This window comes from Pyrus communis, chromosome 17 (genome assembly GCF_041283825.1).
Source record: "Pyrus communis isolate YQ-2024b chromosome 17, ASM4128382v1, whole genome shotgun sequence".
NCBI classification, from domain to species: Eukaryota; Viridiplantae; Streptophyta; class Magnoliopsida; order Rosales; family Rosaceae; genus Pyrus; species Pyrus communis.
Window position 1 is genome coordinate 21,397,334 of NC_142581.1, and position 18,726 is coordinate 21,416,059.

Genomic DNA, 18,726 nt, shown 5'->3' on the forward strand with positions numbered 1-18,726 from the left:
CGTGCTTATTTCTTATTGATAATATATTATTTAGTTTACAAATTTAATCTACAAAGTTAATCAATCTTACATTACCCTCTCATTAAAATGAAGCACTTCCTATTAAATAAATTATAAAACAATTTTTAGTTAAAATAAACTTAGTTAAAGTCTTTTTCATTAAAGTTCCATTCTTTTAATTGCAAGTACAAAAATCGATACACATGAATGGGATAGGTCATTAATTCATCAATTCAACCTTTGAAAAAGAAAAAAGAAAATATAGCCGGACGAACGACAATAAAATACAGGAAACGACATTAAAGTTTGTTTTATCTGAAAATTGCAAGTGTGCAAAACGAAGGTTGCTATACTTATCTTCACCATACCCGCCTCTCTCCCTCCCTCTCTCTCCTCTCTCTCCTTTCTCTCTCTCTCTCTCTCTCTCTCTCTGGTTTCTCTATCAGTGTGTCTCCCACGTCGTACAGCACAGATAAACGGGTGAGTAAAGTCTCTATCTTTTTCAAGTATTTCCCTTCAAATTTCAATTTTTGTATAATTCTCTGCCCTAGAATTCTTCACCAAAGACACCATGTTCAATTCCGATATCTGGGTTTTTGTATAAGTTGCTCGTCGGTTTTATGGTTGCGAAGGGTTTATCTGAATTCAATACGTGTTGGTTTTTCAAGGAATGTCCTAGAATGTTAATTTTCCCTAGGAAAACTTGTTACCATTCAATTCATACACTTCGAAGATGATTTATCTGGTTACTGCATAAATCTCTGTTGCCTGCTAGCTTAGAATTTCAGTTCGCGATGTTGATTTTATCGCATGTGTTTGAAGAAATACACCGCAAATTGTGTAGCATTGCTTTCGGTGATGACTGTGTTGAGCCCGAAAGTTTACAGCTAGTGAAATTCCTTTATTTATTTAAATTCAGGGAATTAGACGAAACCGGAAAGCTTTTACCTTTTAATTGTTGTTTGGGGTTGTCGTGTCATGTAAAATCGAATTAGGGGATTAGATAAGGGTCGTCCATTTGCTAGTTCTGTTGGGTGCTTTTTCGGTTTTTATTAAAGCACTGATAAATAACTAAACTCAGTGCTTTGTCTTCCCATATATTTAAACAACAAATTACTTGTTTTCTGCAACCTCAAATTCTTGAGGCCCGTTCACCTAAGAGTTGTTGGTCTAGCGGTCAGGTCCTTCGTTTGCTCCCAAGTGGTATGGGCTTCGACTCTTTCCCACAGTACCCACCAAGCAAATGCTAGGGTTTTTCGCTCTCCAAATGCTGTGGGGTCAGGCAGGGGGCCTAGTGATTAGTCGGGTCAAAGACTTGAATACACTAGTTTAAAAAATAAATTAAATTAAATTAAAATAATAAAATGCTTGAGGCCCTTTCGTTTACAGATTGGTTTTTAGTTTTTTTTTTTTTTTTTTTTTCTTTTGGCCAGAGATGTAATGGAAATGTGTGGGAGTAATTATGGATGAAGAAGGGTGGTGGGAGGAATGAAGGAAAATATATGAAATTGAAACTTGAAAAAGTAAACTACTTTGTTCAAAAACTACAAAAACAAAATTGTTAGCAAATGGGCCTTTCATTACCCAAAAAGAAAACATTGCTATAGTATTTAGTTTTATTTACATGTTTTGTTTTGAGCGCTAGAACAGAGATTGAGCCATGGCATCCCAGATGGTTAGAGAATGGACTGGAATAAATAGCTTTGCACCCGCCACTCAGACTAAGTTGCTTGAATTGCTTGGAAAACTTAAGCAAGAGGTTTCATTTCTTTGCTATGTTAATTAGTACTCAAATTCATTTATCCTTTTTCTATTTGTTTAATTACATTTTAACTTGCTTACTCTTGTGTGCTGCATGTGTAGAATGTGAACAGTTTGACTGTTCTAGTAATGGGGAAAGGCGGTGTTGGAAAATCATCCACTGTCAATTCACTCCTTGGCGAAAGGGCTGTTCCTATCAGTCCTTTTCAGGTTTTTATGTGTTGCTTTTGTTTTAGTCTGGATTCACTGGGTTCTTTGCCTTGCCTTTGTAAATACTCTTCGAATTTTTGTTTGTTGTTTCTGTCTAGGCTGAAGGAATTAGACCCTTGATGTTTTCACGTTCGAGGGCAGGGTTTACATTAAACATCATTGACACCCCTGGGCTCATAGAAGGAGGATATGTTAATGACATGGCTCTTAATAATATTAAAAGGTTAGCTCTTGCTTTACATTTTTTTTTTTAAATCTTTTCAGTCTCTTGTGGAAACGAGCTGCGGGCTCTTGTTCAAGAATTTTTACGATAATTCAAACTGACTTAATTCTGTTGGTGGTATTCTTGAACAGCTTCCTTCTGAATAAGACCATTGATGTTCTACTCTATGTGGATCGGTTGGATGCTTATAGGGTGGACAACTTGGATAAGGAGGTTGTCAAAGCCATAACAGATAGTTTTGGTAAAGGAATATGGAATAGGGCTTTGGTTGTTCTGACACATGCTCAGCTCTCACCACCAGATGGTTATGCTTATGATGACTTTGTCTCCAAAAGATCTGAGGCTCTTCTGAAAATTGTCCGTCTTGGTGCTGGATTGAAAAAACAGGATGCACAGGTGAGCAATCTCTCCCTCCCAAGTTTAGGCTGTGTTTTAAGTTCCATGTCTTCCTCCTTTTTCTTGGATGTAATTGGCATTATGGTTATTTCGTTGAAGACATTAGGCAGGATCTTGTATTGTCCTGTTAGACTATTAATTCCAAAGTACATGAACTCTGTGAAGGGTAGTTTTTGCTTTGCCTTTGGTACTTGTGTTTGTTGGGGGGTGGGGGGGAACATAAAACTTTCACTTAAATAGTGCAAGTAGTTTCTAGGATACTTTCTTGCTATGCCATCATTAACTGAAAAAGAATCAAGCATTCGTGCTGGATTTTTTGACAAGGTTATGGCACTTATGACAGATTGGAAAGAATATGATTTATAAAACAATGGTTCTTTTTGCTTCTGTCCCATGCCTTTAAGACCTGGAAATTAGATGAATATGATAGATTTTGCATCTCACCATGTTGTATGATATGCATGACTATTTCATAAGAAGGTTCTAGCTCACCCCAAAATCTTCAAAATAATTGTTCTGAATTATGTATATGGTCATGTTTGAAATAGGGTTTTACGTTGGAGCTTGATGATTAGACTAGAGGGTAGTTTGATGGGATTAAAAAAGGGATAAAAAATATTGTAATTAGTTTCTTGTGAATTATGTATATGTTCATTTGTCCTTTGTCAACAAATTGTCAGCAAAGATGTAGTCTTGCTTGCCTTCACTGGGTCCCGTGAGTTTCTGGTGCATTTGACAAATTTGATCCATGACTTAAGTATTAAATCCATCCTTTGTTTTATACTTCTGAAGTTATATGATTTTGTTTTTTATGGTCTGTGCCAACTATACTTCAAATTGAAGTTTAGGGGACGGGGGAGATACATATGTAAACTTGAGTATTCTATCAGATAGATGACTTGTTGTCTGTGAGTTGCTGCGTAGCTCTTGCAATGAAGTGGAGGCATGATCGGACTCTAATGCCTAACTATTGAGTTTCTTGGATTAATGTGTCTCAATTTATACCAAACCTTCCAATGATTACACGTCAGGTTGGACTTGCAGATGAATACATAGTAGCAATGAGATTTCCATTATCATGCTAGGAGTCTAGGACAGTTTATTCATTTTTCACGTGATGTTCAGAAGGGAATTGAAGTCTAAGCAGTGGTAAAACAGGAAGACTTATGAAGTATAAGGTCATAACGCTAGTTGTTTTATTTGGGTGTCATACTTTTTCTATGTGGTAATGCTTTTATATACGGTTTTTTCAATCTCGTGTTTCTCTTTTGTTTTACATTTAAAATAGAAGAATAAGTTTTCAAGCTTGTTCTTTCCTTTTGCCTTGCTTTTTCAGGAAGGCCTTGTGTGCTTGCAAAGTCTTTCATTTTTCTGAAAGTTTTCCTTTCTTCTCTTTAGGCTTCGAATATTCCTGTTGTTTTAGTTGAGAACAGTGGGAGATGTAACAAGAATGAAAGTGATGAAAAGGTTAGTTATTTTCCTCACGTCATGTTTACAGTCGTTCCCCTGAAATACAGTTACGCATCATTCCATCTTTGTTTGGCTGTCGTTTGGTAACAGGTTCTTCCAAATGGATCGGCTTGGATATCTCATTTGGTCCAAACAATGACAGAAGTTATCTTGAATGGAAGCAAGTCTATTCACGTTGACAAGAAGTTGATCGAGGGACCTAACCCCAATGACAAGGGGAAGTTGTTGATCCCTCTGTTTTTAGCGATCCAGGTGAGCTTCCATTTTAATACCTTGAGTGCTTTTCTTTTCTCTCTATTGATGCAGGGACTAATATCCATTTTCATTTTTCTCCTTTCCTGTGAGCAGTATTTCTGTGCCATTAAGCCGATAGAACGAGCAATCAAGAGTGATATTGCAAAAGAGAGTAGACCGTCATGGGAGATGCGGGATTCCAGTGCGGCCGGTCGCAAGTTCTGATTTGGTTTTGGTTTGCCCATCTCCTCTTGGAAGTTCTACTGGCTTCTTGTGCTTCCCAACGTTTGATCATCCGTGTTTGCGTTTTTCTATTTTTCCGGTAGCAGTTAAAGTAGTCATTGTGAGATTGTGCAGTAGTTATATGCCGAGGCTTTTGGATCTTGTCCTTGAGGAAACAGATTTTGTACCGTAACCGGGACACCCTTTAATATTATTTGTAATGCCCTTTCTATTCAGCGTTGCCCGTGTTAAAATAAAAAATACCACCTTTTCCTTTCGCGGTCAAACATAACTCATGTTTACTTGAAAGTTTGAAAGTATGGTTCTGACCGTCGAATTAAATGAATATACAGCGGCCCGGTAATTAATAGATTTGAAGTGCAGGTCTATGTTGATCGATTTTGTGGGTCTACCCTGCAGACTCGAAACAATCTATATTTTTTTGGACTTCCTGCACTCCGGACAAAATCGATTTTGTTGGACATCCTGCCCTTGTCCAACAAAATCAATTGTTTCATCACGTATCCCGCAGAGGGCAACGGGGATAAAAGACATGGGTGCTATATTAACTCCTAAAAAGTCATCCTACGCTAGTCCCTAGTTTAAGAAATAAAGCGGGAAGGACCGAATTTTTCGGAGTACTGATAACAGTTTCCTGTAACAATTTCATATAACAAAGGAAAAAATCGTATAATTTTTGTTTGATCCCAAAGAATAAGGCAACAATAAGCATTAGGTTGAAATAGATATAGTATGAGAAAATGTCTTACATCTGTTCATCTCCCCTAAAGCTGACGGATTATCACAAGACGATTTTACCTACGACTAGAGATATAATATCCCACCCAAAACTAAATCAAAATTGCTGCGGTCCACAATGCGCATCAGGGCAAAAAGATGCACCAACGAGGATGGATATAATCGAACCGATAGGGTCAGTTCTGTATGGATGAAACAACTTACCACAAAAGAAACTATCTCCTGCTTGCAGCCTTGCCCTTGCTTAGACTCGCAAGTTCTTCGATGAGCTTCTTCTCATCAGTGCTCAATCTCTTTGGGATTTCAACCTGCACGCGGACGAGCTGATCACCTCTCATGTTGCTTTTGTTTAAGAGGGGAACACCTTTCTTTGCCATCACAAGGGTTGTGTTCGGTTGGGTACCAGCTGGAATCTTCAAATCAACCATCCCATCCACCGATGGAACCTTAATCGTAGTCCCCAATATTGCATCTATATAGGATACCTTGCAGGTGTACAGTATGTTGGTATCATCACGTTTGAGGACAGGGTCTGATATGACATCTATAATAACAAATAGGTCACCAGGAGACCCACCCCGCCTTCCAGCATTACCTTCATTTCGGACTCTTAAACGGCTCCCAGAGTCCACACCAGCAGGAACCTTCAAACTGATCCGCTTTGTCCTCCTCACCCGACCATCCCCAGAGCAAGTGTTACAAGGGGTTGATGTTTCCCCAGTCCCACCGCATGATGAGCATGTCATAACCTGTTGGAATACACCTAATGGAGTCCTTGCTGATTGAACCACCTGACCTTGCCCACCACATGTGCTGCATGTGGATGCCTTGGTGCCTGGTTTAGCACCAGAACCATTGCAAGTCCCGCAGCTCTCCAATCGGCTAATTTCAATCTCCTTTTCAACCCCAAAAACTGCTTCCTTGAAGTTCAACACAAGATTATAATATTCATCCTGGCCATCAACCGCTCGACTCCTAGAACCTCTGCCCCCCATTCCGCCCATCCCACCCATACCACCCATCCCACCCATACCGCCCATGCCCTCAAATAGGGACTCGAACAGATCAAATGGGTTGCTGAAATCCTGCAACATCACAGTTCATCGTCCCATTGTAAGAAAGTAGACATGCAAATGAAGAAATAATTTTGTGCCCAATCATGAGTTTGAAAGGTACTTACCCCCGTACCCATACCAGCACCTTTAATTCCAGCCTCTCCATACTTGTCATATAGTGATCGTTTTTCATCATCAGACAAGACCTGCAAAGATTAAATAATTAGTATAACTAATATAATGAAGGCCACCAATGATATGTTATAAAACCATGCTTTTACCTCATATGCATTACTGATTTCCTTGAATTTTGTTTCTGCCCCGGGTTCTCTGTTACAAAAAAAATACAGTTCCCCCAAAATGAAAACAGACAACATTTACCATGTAGATTGTTAAACTAAATTGAATAGAAAATTTCGACTTGCATAACAGATATGATTACATAGGTTAGATATCAAACTTCTTACATCCAGACATGATTACATGTCTCGACATAGAGATGAGCTGGGCCAACACATCAACTTTCAAAAATCCAGACACAATCATATCACCATAATTTCTGACAGAATGTTCGCAAAAAGATTCAAATGTATTGCCTGATTAGATTATTTGTCCTGAATCCTGATTCCTGATGGAAATTTTTAATGTGGACATTTTGCTTAGACGGAATAGCTTCCACCATTTTAGAAAAAATAAAAATTTATAGCTATGCATCCAGAGCTAAAATAGAAATGTACAACTCAGCCCAACCTCAATGCTTCAATCAAGTTTTGTGTACTTAAATTTAAGGTTCCTCTTACCGAACCCCTTTTCAGGAATAAATAAAATAAAATCATACAGAAGAACCCAAGAAAACTGACTAAACTAAACTAAACTCTCCCAGTCATTTAGCATGGATGGTGAGATGAGGAACCAGAGGAATTTTGGTCAGATTCTGGTCCACCAATTCCAAAACAGCCACACAGCCCCAAAAAAGTAGACAGCAAGTGATTTCTAGCAAGCTGCCCCTTTTCACATCCAACTTGTTTTCCACCTTACAAATATTCATCCGAACTTTAATTTGCTCTACCGAACCCGTAATGCATTTTCTTTGACAAGCCTAAGACTTAAATCGCAAGTTGCGACATCCCAAAAACATACAGCATCCTTAGCCATGAACATCTCTAGCAGCTCTAGCTTTACCACATCAGCACAGATCCCGAACTCTAAAGATGAGACAAACTAGTATTACCTACAGAATGTGCCTCTCATCATTTCTAGCCCATCATCATTACAAACCTTTGAATTGACTTCAATAGGGAGGAAAAAAAATATAACTCTACTATAGACAAAGGATATGAATACAGCCAAGGTCTTGGGAGAAAATTCTTCTGCATATAAAGAACAAAGTAACCATGAACCTTCAAGCATACCATCCTCAAATCCTATGGGCTGACTAATAAGTGTACATACTATCTGGCACTATAATACAAATGACCAAACTCTAATGGAAACTGAGCACATAGACTAGAGATATGTTTTAACATTCAATTACACCATAATGTAACTGAGATAACCCCTCTTTTTATAGGACCAAATACAGAGAATAACGGATATAAAGTAACATTAACGGAGAAGAGGAAAAACAAATGGTAAACACTACTAGTCAAAATTGAGCTGGCAAAACTGGCTCACTTGTTAACATCTGGATGATAACTTCTTGCAAGCTTCCGATAAGCTGAAAAGTGAGAAGCATACAGAAAAATTAGAAGACGATAATCCAGAGGAAGAAAAAAATATACAAAAGAAAAACCAAAAAAAGCACAAACCATGATTTGTTCAATGCTTGAAGCTACTCACAATAATTTATTCAATCTTTCAAGCACACAAATTCACACTAGATGCTTTATGTATCCAAGAGTGATAAAAGCTTAATTTTTGTTTGTTCTGACTTGCACAAAACCAAAGCATTTCACATAGTAGGTTTGGTTACTTTCTAATGTACATTCATTACAGCAATCCATTCATAAAGGTAATATGAAAGAATATATCATTGTAAAACCTCGTGTAAAAATTCATATAGGGTGGACATTGGAGAAAGTAAATATTAGAATTTTAAAAAGAGAGTGACATATCATAAAAAATCAAGCTGAGATTGTCGACTAAAGGTGCACAACCAAGTTACATTAGGTACAAAATTCCTATGAATGAGAATACTCATTCTCCCACTGCCTCAAATAGCTGCATATTCCTTATTTCTTCATCCCCCAAAGGAAAAAATCATGACTAAAATAGGTTGAAGAAAGTAATCACGTGCAAGACTACTGAACATCGCTAAGAATACATTCATAAAGTTAGGCAATCAAGAAGCAATGACACTGTTTTTGAGTCAAAGAAGTATGATACTGAGATCATCACAATACAGAACAGTCCTCATACAGCCGAGGTGTTCATATTATATTTCTCCACTCTTCAAATCCAGGATTTGGGGCCAAGGCATCGTACCATTCAGTTCTCTATCCATACTAAAGACAAAGAGTATTACTTATCAAATAGTTAGACTGCACATATGCAATATATTCCTTTGCGTACTTTTTCCATACATATATGTGGGTGAAAATAAGCTAAACATGCCAGGCTAAGGGAGAAGTAAGAACTGAATATCATAATATGCAAGCAGTTAGCTCTGTAAAAAGACATAGAGATTAGGTTTTTTAATCTCAGATCCACAAAAATGATAAGAAAAGAACATAAAAGAAACAGAAACAATACACAGACAATAGTTTACAAGGAAAAAAGAAAAAAGATAATAGAAGAGTAGATACCGCTTTTAATTTCTGATTTACTCGCATTTCTTGACACCCCAAGAACAGAATAAAAGTCCTGGATGTAAGAATATGTGAAACGGTTAATGTGTATTCATTCATTAAGCTTCTTAATTCATGGAAGAAAAGGTACAACCAACGTTTGCTATACTCACAGTATCTGCTCTAACTATAAATCGTGCTCCCCTGCTACGATGTGAAGTTTGAGACGGGCCTGCACAGAATAGAGCATTCAAGGAATCCCGAGAGAACAAGCTTGAACTCGGTGCCCCCAAATATCCTATTTTGCTTGAAACACTGCATTCAAGATGATACTTCAACTAATACTATAAAAACAATCTAAGAGATGCTGGTAGCTTGTTAAGCAGATGCATTAATTTAGAAGTAGAAACTAAACCAAAACAAAATGAAAGGAACAGATATAGCATATATAGAAATAAATGTCAAAATCGATAGGAATATAATCAGAACTTTATAAGTGGAGTGCATTGTGTTCTAAGGCTCTTAAATAAAAATAAATAAATAAAAGAACTTACCAACATTGGGATGTGAGGACCTTGTTTATGGCACAGGGCCTTAGCATAGTCTGAGGACGAATGCCCCATTGAGTAACCCCACAATGAATAATTGCCATTCAGTGAACTTTCTGCGAGCACTGAGCAGAAACAAACACACTATATCAGGAATTTTTTAATGTTCCAACAAAACATACTTGGGGATAACTCGTATTGAAGAAATAGTTCTGTAAATGACTATTCAGAGAGGTGTGATAAACAATAACAGAGAAACCGACCACAACACGAATGGAGAGAGAAGGACTAGTCAACCTAGCAGAGGTCCTGACGTACAGAGCCTCTCCTCTTGCAACATTCTTCCCCTCTTATCTCATCTTTTAGTTAATTACAAATATTAATGTCTCATTAGTTATTATTATACACCTTCTTTGTGAATCTCTACACTTTCTCGCAAACACGTATACCACAAAGCTCCGTATCATCATTGGGTTTAACTAACTTACGGAAATGAACCCAAATGAGCCCCTTTTCTCTTAAGATGATTTTTTTTTCATACAAAAGGCATTGACTCCAAAGGTTTTTACTAGTGCAACTAAACCTTATACGCACAACAAAAGAAAGATGCAAAAAATTGAACAAGCATGTGGCAAGCAACGGACGCTCATATAGTCCGAAACAAACAACTTAAAAGTAAAACATATAGATACGTACAGTGCCATCGAACAGCAGAAGCGAAGAAAAGCTTAAAAATTGAAGAAAAAGGCACCAAACTCAAGTATCTCAAATTCTCAATTGGTAGGTAAAAACAAAGAATTTACGTTTCCAGTGACAAATTAACACAGCGCAGGCAAATCGAACCCGAAGGACGAAAAGGAGAAATATTGAAATTACCTGATATGCGATGCGAACCGCTAACCCAGTGCTCAAAGAGCGCCTAGCAATGGAACACACAAAGCTCACGAAATATCAGAAATCAAGTAAAATAAAGCAAATTTGGGAAACGAAATAGTTGAAACCCTAACGACGGTGAGAGAAGAGAGAGAATTATGGCGGAGCACAGTGGTGAACGGCGGCGGTGTGGGGCGCACAAGAGAAGCAAAGAGAGGGTGTGGATGGCGCGGAAGTGAGGGCTCCAAAGTGAGCGAAGTGTCGAACTCCGAAGGGATGAGATTGCGTGGCTTCAACAGCCGAACTGAACTCAACAAGTACCAAACGCTGCGTCGTAGGGCCAAACAAATCAAAACGACGTCTCTAGCTTCACTTCACTTTGGGTCCCAATTGCAAATAAATCAAAACGACGTCTCTAGATTATTCCAAATCATACAATGCTTTATCTTGGGTTCTCTTCGACAAAGGTTTTTTACCAAAGGACATACCACGAAGTTTAGTTTGAAGAGGTGTGCATTTTGAAGTTTTGTGTTCGTTCTCTTTTGTTTATAATCAGCCATTATTCTCTAAATGCGAATTTCATTTAAATCTTTAGGTTTTCATTTTTGTTCTTGATTTTTACGCTGAGTTTTAGATGACTTTTTAACTATCCGTTGTATCATCCTTATACTACCTTTATGGTGATTCAATAAAAAAGTTTAGCTCATACAAAATATAAACTCATATACTCGATATCCATCACAAATCAGAGGTACTAATTTTAAATTTGGGACTTCAATACCATTTAACTCTATCAACTATCCTTTAATCTACAAAAGGTTTGTAGCCCAAGTGGTTTAGGGGTGTTTTTGTGACTTGAGCTGTACTTAGAAGTTCACGAAACAGTTGCTAGGGCAATTGTGCACTTCACGGAAAGAAAGAAAAGAAGTCCTTCATGGAGTTAGGAAGGAAAGAGAAAAAGTGCACATATGACTCAGATAATCAGATTCTAGTGATAGAGATGAAAGTGCATACATGTGCTCCAGTTTTCATCCATGTGCTCCAGTTTTTCAGGTAATGGCTATTAAGTGAAGAGTTTGGCCAAGACAACACGATGAAGAGTTTGGTCAAGACAATCTTAGTAAAGAATAACAAGTTGTCAAATCAGAGTTTCAAGACTCGATGGATTTAAATGCGTTAAAATCTTCAGATTGTCAGAAATGACTGAGATGATGCCTTTCTCAGTTATGAAGTCGTTAGCCCTTACGAATTATTTTCTCACAAAATTGAGTTCGTTTTCTGTCCCTCTTTTACAAAATCAATTACAAGTTTAGCGAGTTTAATTATTTGTACTTTATTCGCTCATTATATGTGCAACTTGTGATTAACTTTAGTCTTTTGTTGTTGTTGCAACCCTCCTTTTTGGAAGGTTGGAATTGTAATCTAAATATAGTGTCTAGATCGTTACACCTTTCGTGTAGGACGGAACTTACCCAATAAAGAATTTCATTACCTTAGGACCATTATAGTTACGGTTGCCATTCACGGGAGCATCGGTTGCCGGCTCCCTTGTCTTCAAGTCACCAACTTCCTTGACCTTCTGGCACTGAGCAAGTGTCAGCTCCCATACATGGTCTTGCGACTTTGCAGAGATCTGTATATTTTGTAAATAATTGTCGGGGCATGGTCAGTGTTATTGTATTGTATCTTAAATGGAACCTTTTCTATGAAGATATTTTTTTTATCAAACAATAGATTTGTTAGATTATATGTTAAATTAGATAGCCAACAGTGTGAACCCCCGCCGTGGTTCAAGGGCAACACTCCCCACTGTGGTAGAGGGCCACTTGCCTATAAAAGATTTTTTTTTTTTTTTTTTTGTTGAACAAACAATAATATCTCCACTAAGAGAAAGGGGGTGGGTTAAGCCTTACAATGAGCTAGCAATAATGTAGTTCAAATTTGCTTTAACGAGAATCGAACCTAAGACCTCTCACTTACAAATGAAGAAGAATACTGCTAAACCTCTCACTTCAAATTCGCCTATAAGAGATACTTAAGTGACAACTTTTTGTGATGTGTTCATATAACAATTCTTTCTTTAATAGATGGGGTTTGAGATTCGAATTCAAGAATTTTTTTGTTTTTATATAGGTAAGTCGTTAGACTAAGAGCTAAATTCGGTTGCATCTAACCATGCTTTTCTTTTTTGTTTTTGATCGATACATCTAACCATTAAAATAATGTATTTTGCTCACGAATCTGAAATTTTTTCTAATGTTGAAGTATATTACATCTAAAGTGTTTTTTTTCATGACATGTTTAAGCGGTTAGAGCATCTCCAACTGTTTTTTTATTTTATTAATATTTTTACATTTTGTTAGTTTAGTAAGTGAATAGTGCCCAAAAACTATTTTAGCTACTCAATTTAACCTATTATCTCCAGCAACAATTAATTTTTTGACAAATTTTGACTATATTTTATTATTATTATTTTTACAAACAATAACATTAACAGGGTAAATTTTTAATTGTTAGGGGAGAGAAAGATCGGTGGGGATCAAACCTGCACTTTAATATTTATACAACCCATCTTTCTAAGTTTGGCTCTTTAAACAAGCATTCTAAAGTTTAAAAGTTCTCTTGGAGATGCTCAATCATAACGTAGATAATGACATGACATAATCGATGTTTAAACACATTACATCTATTGATTGATTATCATCCGGATATATATAATAGAATAATACACCAAAATATATTAATAGCTCATTTGGGAGTAATTTAAAAAATGACTGAAAGTACTTTTAGAGAAAATGTTTTTAAGTTCCAAAAACACTTGAAGTGGTTTATGTAAAAAAACATCAGTTATGTGCTTCTTCTAAAAAACATTTTAAATGTTTTTTTTCCGAATTTAGTAGTATTTTTACTAATGATTGGTTTCAAAAATATTTTCATAAAAAAAAAAATACGATTTCAACCATTTTCAAAATACTTTTCAAGCAAGCTCTGAAATTTTCTTAAAACACGTAGTTGCCTTTTTGTACTCTAGTCATTGTTTGAGCCACAGCCCATAATAATTTGGGCTCTGCTAAGCTGTAAGGCATAGCCTTAAAGCCCATTGGATATGATATCTCCATAATATCTAAACCAGTTCAAACCCCGGGTCCCCTTTTCGGCCTTTTTCTTCAAAAAGTGCACTTAAAGTCATCAACACCACCTTCCACGTCCTCCCACGTGTCCGATCTTATCCACTCCTCTTACCAAACCCATCCCCTACTATCACATTCCACCTGTTCCCTTCCTAACACGCATTTCCAATTGCACACTTCTTCCCAACGTACCCTTATCTATTTTACGCAAAGACCAAAATATCCAACTGTACAAACACTGGAAGTTAAGCTCCACATGCAATGAAGCTGTACGCCGCAGCAGCAGATAAATCCCATCGTCTCTCTCAAATGTTCAAAACCATAAAAATCCATACGCCTCCATCTTCACTCCCACCGTCTCCTGATTTCCACCATCTCTTAAATCTTCTGCTTTTCCTCCTGCATTGTGATCCCGCACCGACAATGGCAACTCCTCTCACGTCCTTCAGACCCGTTTCGATCCGACCCAACGCCTCCGCCTCCCAACGGTCCGACCCGAACCGCCGCAAGCCCGCTTCCGCCAACTGGTGGACCCCGCTCTTCGGCTGGTCTTCCGACCCTGGGGAGTACATCAACGCCGATCCGGCACAGAACCCCAGCAACAACGATCCGGGTTCTGACCGGACCCGAGCCGGATCCAGATTCGCGCTGGGGTGCTTCACGGAGGAGAAGGCGAAGCAACTGCGGAAAAAGACCCTGGAGACTTCCGCGTTCCACGATATCATGTACCACTCGGCGATCGCGTCTCGGCTCGCCTCCGATTTATCGGACAAGTAGCGAGAAGACAAGAAGTTTATGTCGCCGGAGCGCCTGCGAATTTTTAGCCGGCCGTTGCTGTTCTTCTTTGTCATTGCTTTTGGGAATGTAGCCATTTGGCATATCCAATTTGTCTGATTGAAATTAGAATTTTATCGATATTTTTGTGTTTTGTGGTTGGATCTTACTTTTTTTTTTTTTTTTTTTTTTTCCCAAAAAATATTTGATGCTTCATAAAACATCATCGGAGAATACAATTAAATGGCCAAAGAAAGACAAACCAACTCAAAATATCTCGTTAATTTTTTTTGTAAATTTGATTGTTAAATAATAACATGGCAGGAGCAGAACCTATTCCTTCGCTAACTAATTTAAAAATTAAAATTAATTTAAAATAAAAACTCTCTCCTCCTTTCTCCCCAGAAATCGTCTCCCTTCGTCCACCCCTCACTCCCTCCTCCGCCCCCCTTCTTCCTCATCCTCCTTAAACAAAACCAAATTTCGTCCTCCTCCGGCAACAACTGATACACCGCCGATCGCAAAAGCGTCGGTCGTCCTCCATCGGATGGAGATCAACCGAGCCTTTCTCCCTTATCATTTTCCCTCTCTTTGAATCCATCGCCGACTGGGGCTTTGGCCCCACTACCATTTCTTCAATTTCTTGGTCTTCACCATTTCTTCAAGTGGCCATTTGAAAATTGGCCCAGAACTTCGGATTTTCGAAATAACAGGACCACCACTACTACAATTAGCGCAGTGCAACCATCGCCATCACAGATCCACTTCCCCGACGCGTGTCAACCTCCACACCTTCTCCTCTCTGTCTCCGTCCGTCCGGTTCTCCATCAACCACCGTTCGATTTCTCCCAACCATCATTCGAATGCATCCACTGCCGTTTCAAAGAAAACCAGATCATTTCGTTGCAGCCTCCACAAGAATCAGGGAGGGAGTCAAAACACCGGAAATTTCCCTTTGCAAAGGTAAAATATGTGCCAATATTATATGACGAACTCGCTGGTCTGAATCGATGGACTCGAAGGCGGCGAATGGAGATCAACCGCCCCTTCCCCGCCGGCCCCACCGACATCCGCCACTTCCACTCCAACAACTACGTCGACTTCTTTGCCTCCGTCACCCCCGAGACCCTTGCCGATTCCGTCAACATCACTCTCAATCGCCAAGACGCCGACATCGCTCTCAATTGGGCCGGTGGGGGACGGAATGAGAGTAAGAACAAAACAAATTTGGCTGTTTTTAAGCAAGGCCGGCCTGAGAAATTGGGCCCTAGGCGAGCCTTCAAATGGAGGTCCTAAAGTTCTTTGACAACCGACTTGTTGTACATTTATATGTATAAGAAAATGTTTCGTTAAATACATGAAAAAAATTATTTCTACATCAAAAATCATTAGAATTCATATCCAAAGAAGAAAGATATGCAAATATTACTTAAATATTACACGTCTCGCGTTTTTAGACGCAAATGTATTAATTAAGTTTACATAATCTAACTTTTCAACCAATTCTTTTTCAATTAACAAAATAGCCAACCCATTTAATCTTTCTTGTGACATAGTTGATCGAAGATACGATTTGATCAACTTTAATTTTGAGAAACTTCTTTCAATAGAGGCAACTGTAACTGATATGGTTAACAAAATACGATAAGTAAGCCATGCATTCGGGAAACAACCATCCATTTGTCTTATATATTTCAGCACTTCCATTGCCCGATTTATTTCCTTCGGCAAAGTTTCTCTCAAGATTATTAGCTCTATAAATAAGTCATTTCTATCAACGTCAGAATGCTCACCATGTTTCAGAAATCCTTCAAGATTGATACAAAAACTCTTCAAGCTATCATTGTCTACATCTTTTGACTTCTTCAAATTAATTAACTACTACAAAAACCATACACACACATAAGAAATATTTTGGGCCTTCCGGCCCTTCCCAAGGCCAAAAGCTGCACAGCAAGTTCCAAATATTTTTTTTTTTTAGGTAAAGCACAAAAAACTACTTCAACTATTGGAGTCACGACAGTTTCATACCTCATCTTTTAAAATTGACAATGTCATACCACATCTTACGAATTTGTGACAATGTCATACCTTCGTCAATTTTTCTGTTAAGTACTGATGTGACAAGAGATAGAGACCACTCACTAATCCAGCTGGATTAAAAAATAATTAAATATTAAAAAAAATTAAGAATAAAAAAACAAAATAAAAAAAATTCCTAGGGTGCGGCATCCCCTTTCCCCTCTCCTTCTTCTTCTTCTCCTTCTTCTTCTTCTTCCTTCTTTTGGGAAAATTTTTTTTTTTTTTTTCTGGGTTGCAGTTTCTATTTTTATTTTTTTCCTCCTCCTTCTTCTTCTTCTTCTTCTTCGGTTCTTCCTCCTTCTCTTGGGGGGGGGGTTGGGTTTTCAAATTTTTTTATTTTTATTTTTTTCCTCCTCCTCTTTTTCCTCATTCTTCTTCTTCTTCGGTTCTTCCTCCTTCTCCGTTTGGGGGGGGGGGGGCGGGGGGCGCGGGTGGGGTTGGGTTTTCAAATTTTTTTTTTTTTTTCCTCCTCCTCTTCTTCCTCCTTCTTCTTCGGTTCTTCCTCCTTCTCCTGGGGACGGGTGGGGTTGGGTTTTCAATTTTTTTTTTTTTTTTTTTTGTTTTTGTTTTTGTGTTAAAGATTAAGCAGAAGAAGATGAAGATGGGGAAGAGAGAGGGGGAGGGAAGGGACGACTAAGGTTTTTTTTTTTTTTTTTTTAAACTTTTATTTATTATTTAAATATTTTTTTTTAGTTTTTAATAATATTTTAATAATTTTTTAATAGAAAGTGGTCCCAATCTCTTGCCACGTCAGCACTTAACAGAAAAACTAATAGAAAAATTGACAGAGGTATGACATTGTCAATTTTAAAAGATGAGGTATGAAACTGTCAGGACCCCAATAGTTGAGGTAGTTTTTTGTACTTTACCCTTTTTTTTTTTATAATTTCATATTGAGATATTTTACTCAAACTACAAAATTATATATATATATATATATATATATATATAATTGTTATTGGTATTCCAAAATTCTAGTGGAGTACGTTCCATGTCACATCCCGGCCCGGGCGGGACCACATCCCGGGCCCGCTCCACTACCGTAGCATGATATTGTCCGCTTTGGGCTTACCATTCCCTCACGGTTTTGTTTTTGGGAACTCACGAGCAACTTCCCAGTGGGTCACCCATCATGGGATTGCTCTAGCCCCCTTCTTGCTTAACTTCGGAGTTCCTACGGAACCCGAAGCCAGTGAGCTCACAAAAGGCCTCGTGCTAGGTAGGGATGTGAATATACATTTAAGGATCACACCCCTGGGTGATGTGGGATGTCACAATCCACCCCCCTTAGGGGCCCGACGTCCTCGTCGGCACACACGCGGCCAGAGTTAGGCTCTGATACCAAATTGTCACATCCCGGCCCGGGCGGGACCATATCCCGGGCCCGCTCCACTACCGTAGCACGATATTGTCCGTTTTGGGCTTACCATTCCGTCACGGTTTTGTTTTTGGGAACTCACGAGCAACTTCCCAATGGGTCACCCATCATGGGATTGCTCTAGCCCCCTTCTCGCTTAACTTCGGAGTTCCTATGGAACCCGAAGCCAGTGAGCTCCCAAAAGGCCTCGTGCTAGGTAGGGATGTGAATATACATTTAAGGATCACACCCCTGGGCGATGTGGGATGTCACATTCCAAACTTTCTATATTTGGAAAAAAAAAATATACTTGTAAAAAGTGTAGAACGAGATTTTTAAAGTGTCAATAACACTTCTCTATATATATATAAATAAAAAATAAAAATTGGGCCCCCCCCCCCCCCCCCCCCGAAGTGGGGTCCCTAGGCGCCCGCCTACTCGGGCTACTCCCAGGACCGGCACTGTGTTTAAGGAAGACGAGGAAGAAGGGGGATGGAGAAGGGAGTGAGGGGAAGATTAAAAGGACGAATTCTGGGGATAAAGGATGAGAGAGGTTTTTTTTTTTTTTTTTTTTTTTAATTGTTAAATAAAAAACTATTAATTTATTAATAAATAATTAATTTTTTATTTCAGTTAGTGAATGAGTTGTCCCGTTCCGGCCACATATCGTTTAACAACCAAATTGACATAAAATTTAACAGAGGTCTGATATTGCAACGAATTTATAAATTAAGGTATGACATTGTAATATTTAAAACATGAGATATGAAATTGTGGTTTGATTCATAATTAAGATAATTTTGTGTAATTTACCTTTAATTTTAATACATTGGAGTTCTAGTTAA

The 18,726-nt window shown here is 38.2% G+C and overlaps 3 protein-coding genes across 3 annotated transcripts; 2 read left to right on the forward strand and 1 right to left on the reverse strand.

Annotated features, from left to right (window-relative positions):
- The first annotated feature begins 288 nt into the window (after positions 1-288).
- LOC137749463 (translocase of chloroplast 34) lies at positions 289-4,752 on the forward strand. The gene is made up of 8 exons (XM_068489558.2): positions 289-480; positions 1,640-1,759; positions 1,864-1,971; positions 2,070-2,194; positions 2,326-2,590; positions 3,989-4,057; positions 4,151-4,312; positions 4,409-4,752. The coding sequence occupies exons 2-8, from the start codon at positions 1,661-1,663 to the stop codon at positions 4,517-4,519; spliced, it is 939 nt and encodes a 312-aa protein (XP_068345659.2). The 5' UTR covers positions 289-480; positions 1,640-1,660; the 3' UTR covers positions 4,520-4,752.
- A 479-nt stretch (positions 4,753-5,231) lies between these two features.
- On the reverse strand, positions 5,232-10,954 carry LOC137749462 (chaperone protein dnaJ A6, chloroplastic). The gene is made up of 8 exons (XM_068489557.2): positions 10,541-10,954; positions 9,671-9,789; positions 9,290-9,431; positions 9,135-9,192; positions 8,005-8,047; positions 6,612-6,660; positions 6,456-6,536; positions 5,232-6,360 (listed from the first exon to the last, which is right to left on the reverse strand). Exons 2-8 carry the CDS (start codon positions 9,766-9,768, stop codon positions 5,491-5,493), a joined length of 1,341 nt encoding a protein of 446 aa, XP_068345658.2. The 5' UTR covers positions 9,769-9,789; positions 10,541-10,954; the 3' UTR covers positions 5,232-5,490.
- A 3,053-nt stretch (positions 10,955-14,007) lies between these two features.
- On the forward strand, positions 14,008-14,585 carry LOC137709350 (uncharacterized). Its single transcript, XM_068448436.2, has one exon. The coding sequence runs from the start codon at positions 14,092-14,094 to the stop codon at positions 14,443-14,445; it is 354 nt and encodes a 117-aa protein (XP_068304537.2). The 5' UTR covers positions 14,008-14,091; the 3' UTR covers positions 14,446-14,585.
- The last annotated feature ends 4,141 nt before the right edge of the window (positions 14,586-18,726 follow it).

Excerpts from the sequence above, each read along its gene's own strand:
- LOC137749463 (XM_068489558.2), top strand. The coding sequence starts at position 1,661 with ATGGCATCCCAGATGGTTAGAGAATGGACTGGAATAAATAGCTTTGCA. Across the intron at positions 1,972-2,069 it reads TTCCTATCAGTCCTTTTCAG|GCTGAAGGAATTAGACCCTT; the intron begins GTTTTTATGTGT and ends GTTTCTGTCTAG. Across the intron at positions 4,313-4,408 it reads CTCTGTTTTTAGCGATCCAG|TATTTCTGTGCCATTAAGCC; the intron begins GTGAGCTTCCAT and ends TCCTGTGAGCAG.
- LOC137709350 (XM_068448436.2), top strand. The coding sequence starts at position 14,092 with ATGGCAACTCCTCTCACGTCCTTCAGACCCGTTTCGATCCGACCCAAC.
- LOC137749462 (XM_068489557.2), bottom strand. The coding sequence starts at position 9,768 with ATGGCAATTATTCATTGTGGGGTTACTCAATGGGGCATTCGTCCTCAG. Across the intron at positions 9,193-9,289 it reads TTATAGTTAGAGCAGATACT|GACTTTTATTCTGTTCTTGG; the intron begins GTGAGTATAGCA and ends TCTTACATCCAG. Across the intron at positions 6,537-6,611 it reads AAATCAGTAATGCATATGAG|GTCTTGTCTGATGATGAAAA; the intron begins GTAAAAGCATGG and ends TAATCTTTGCAG.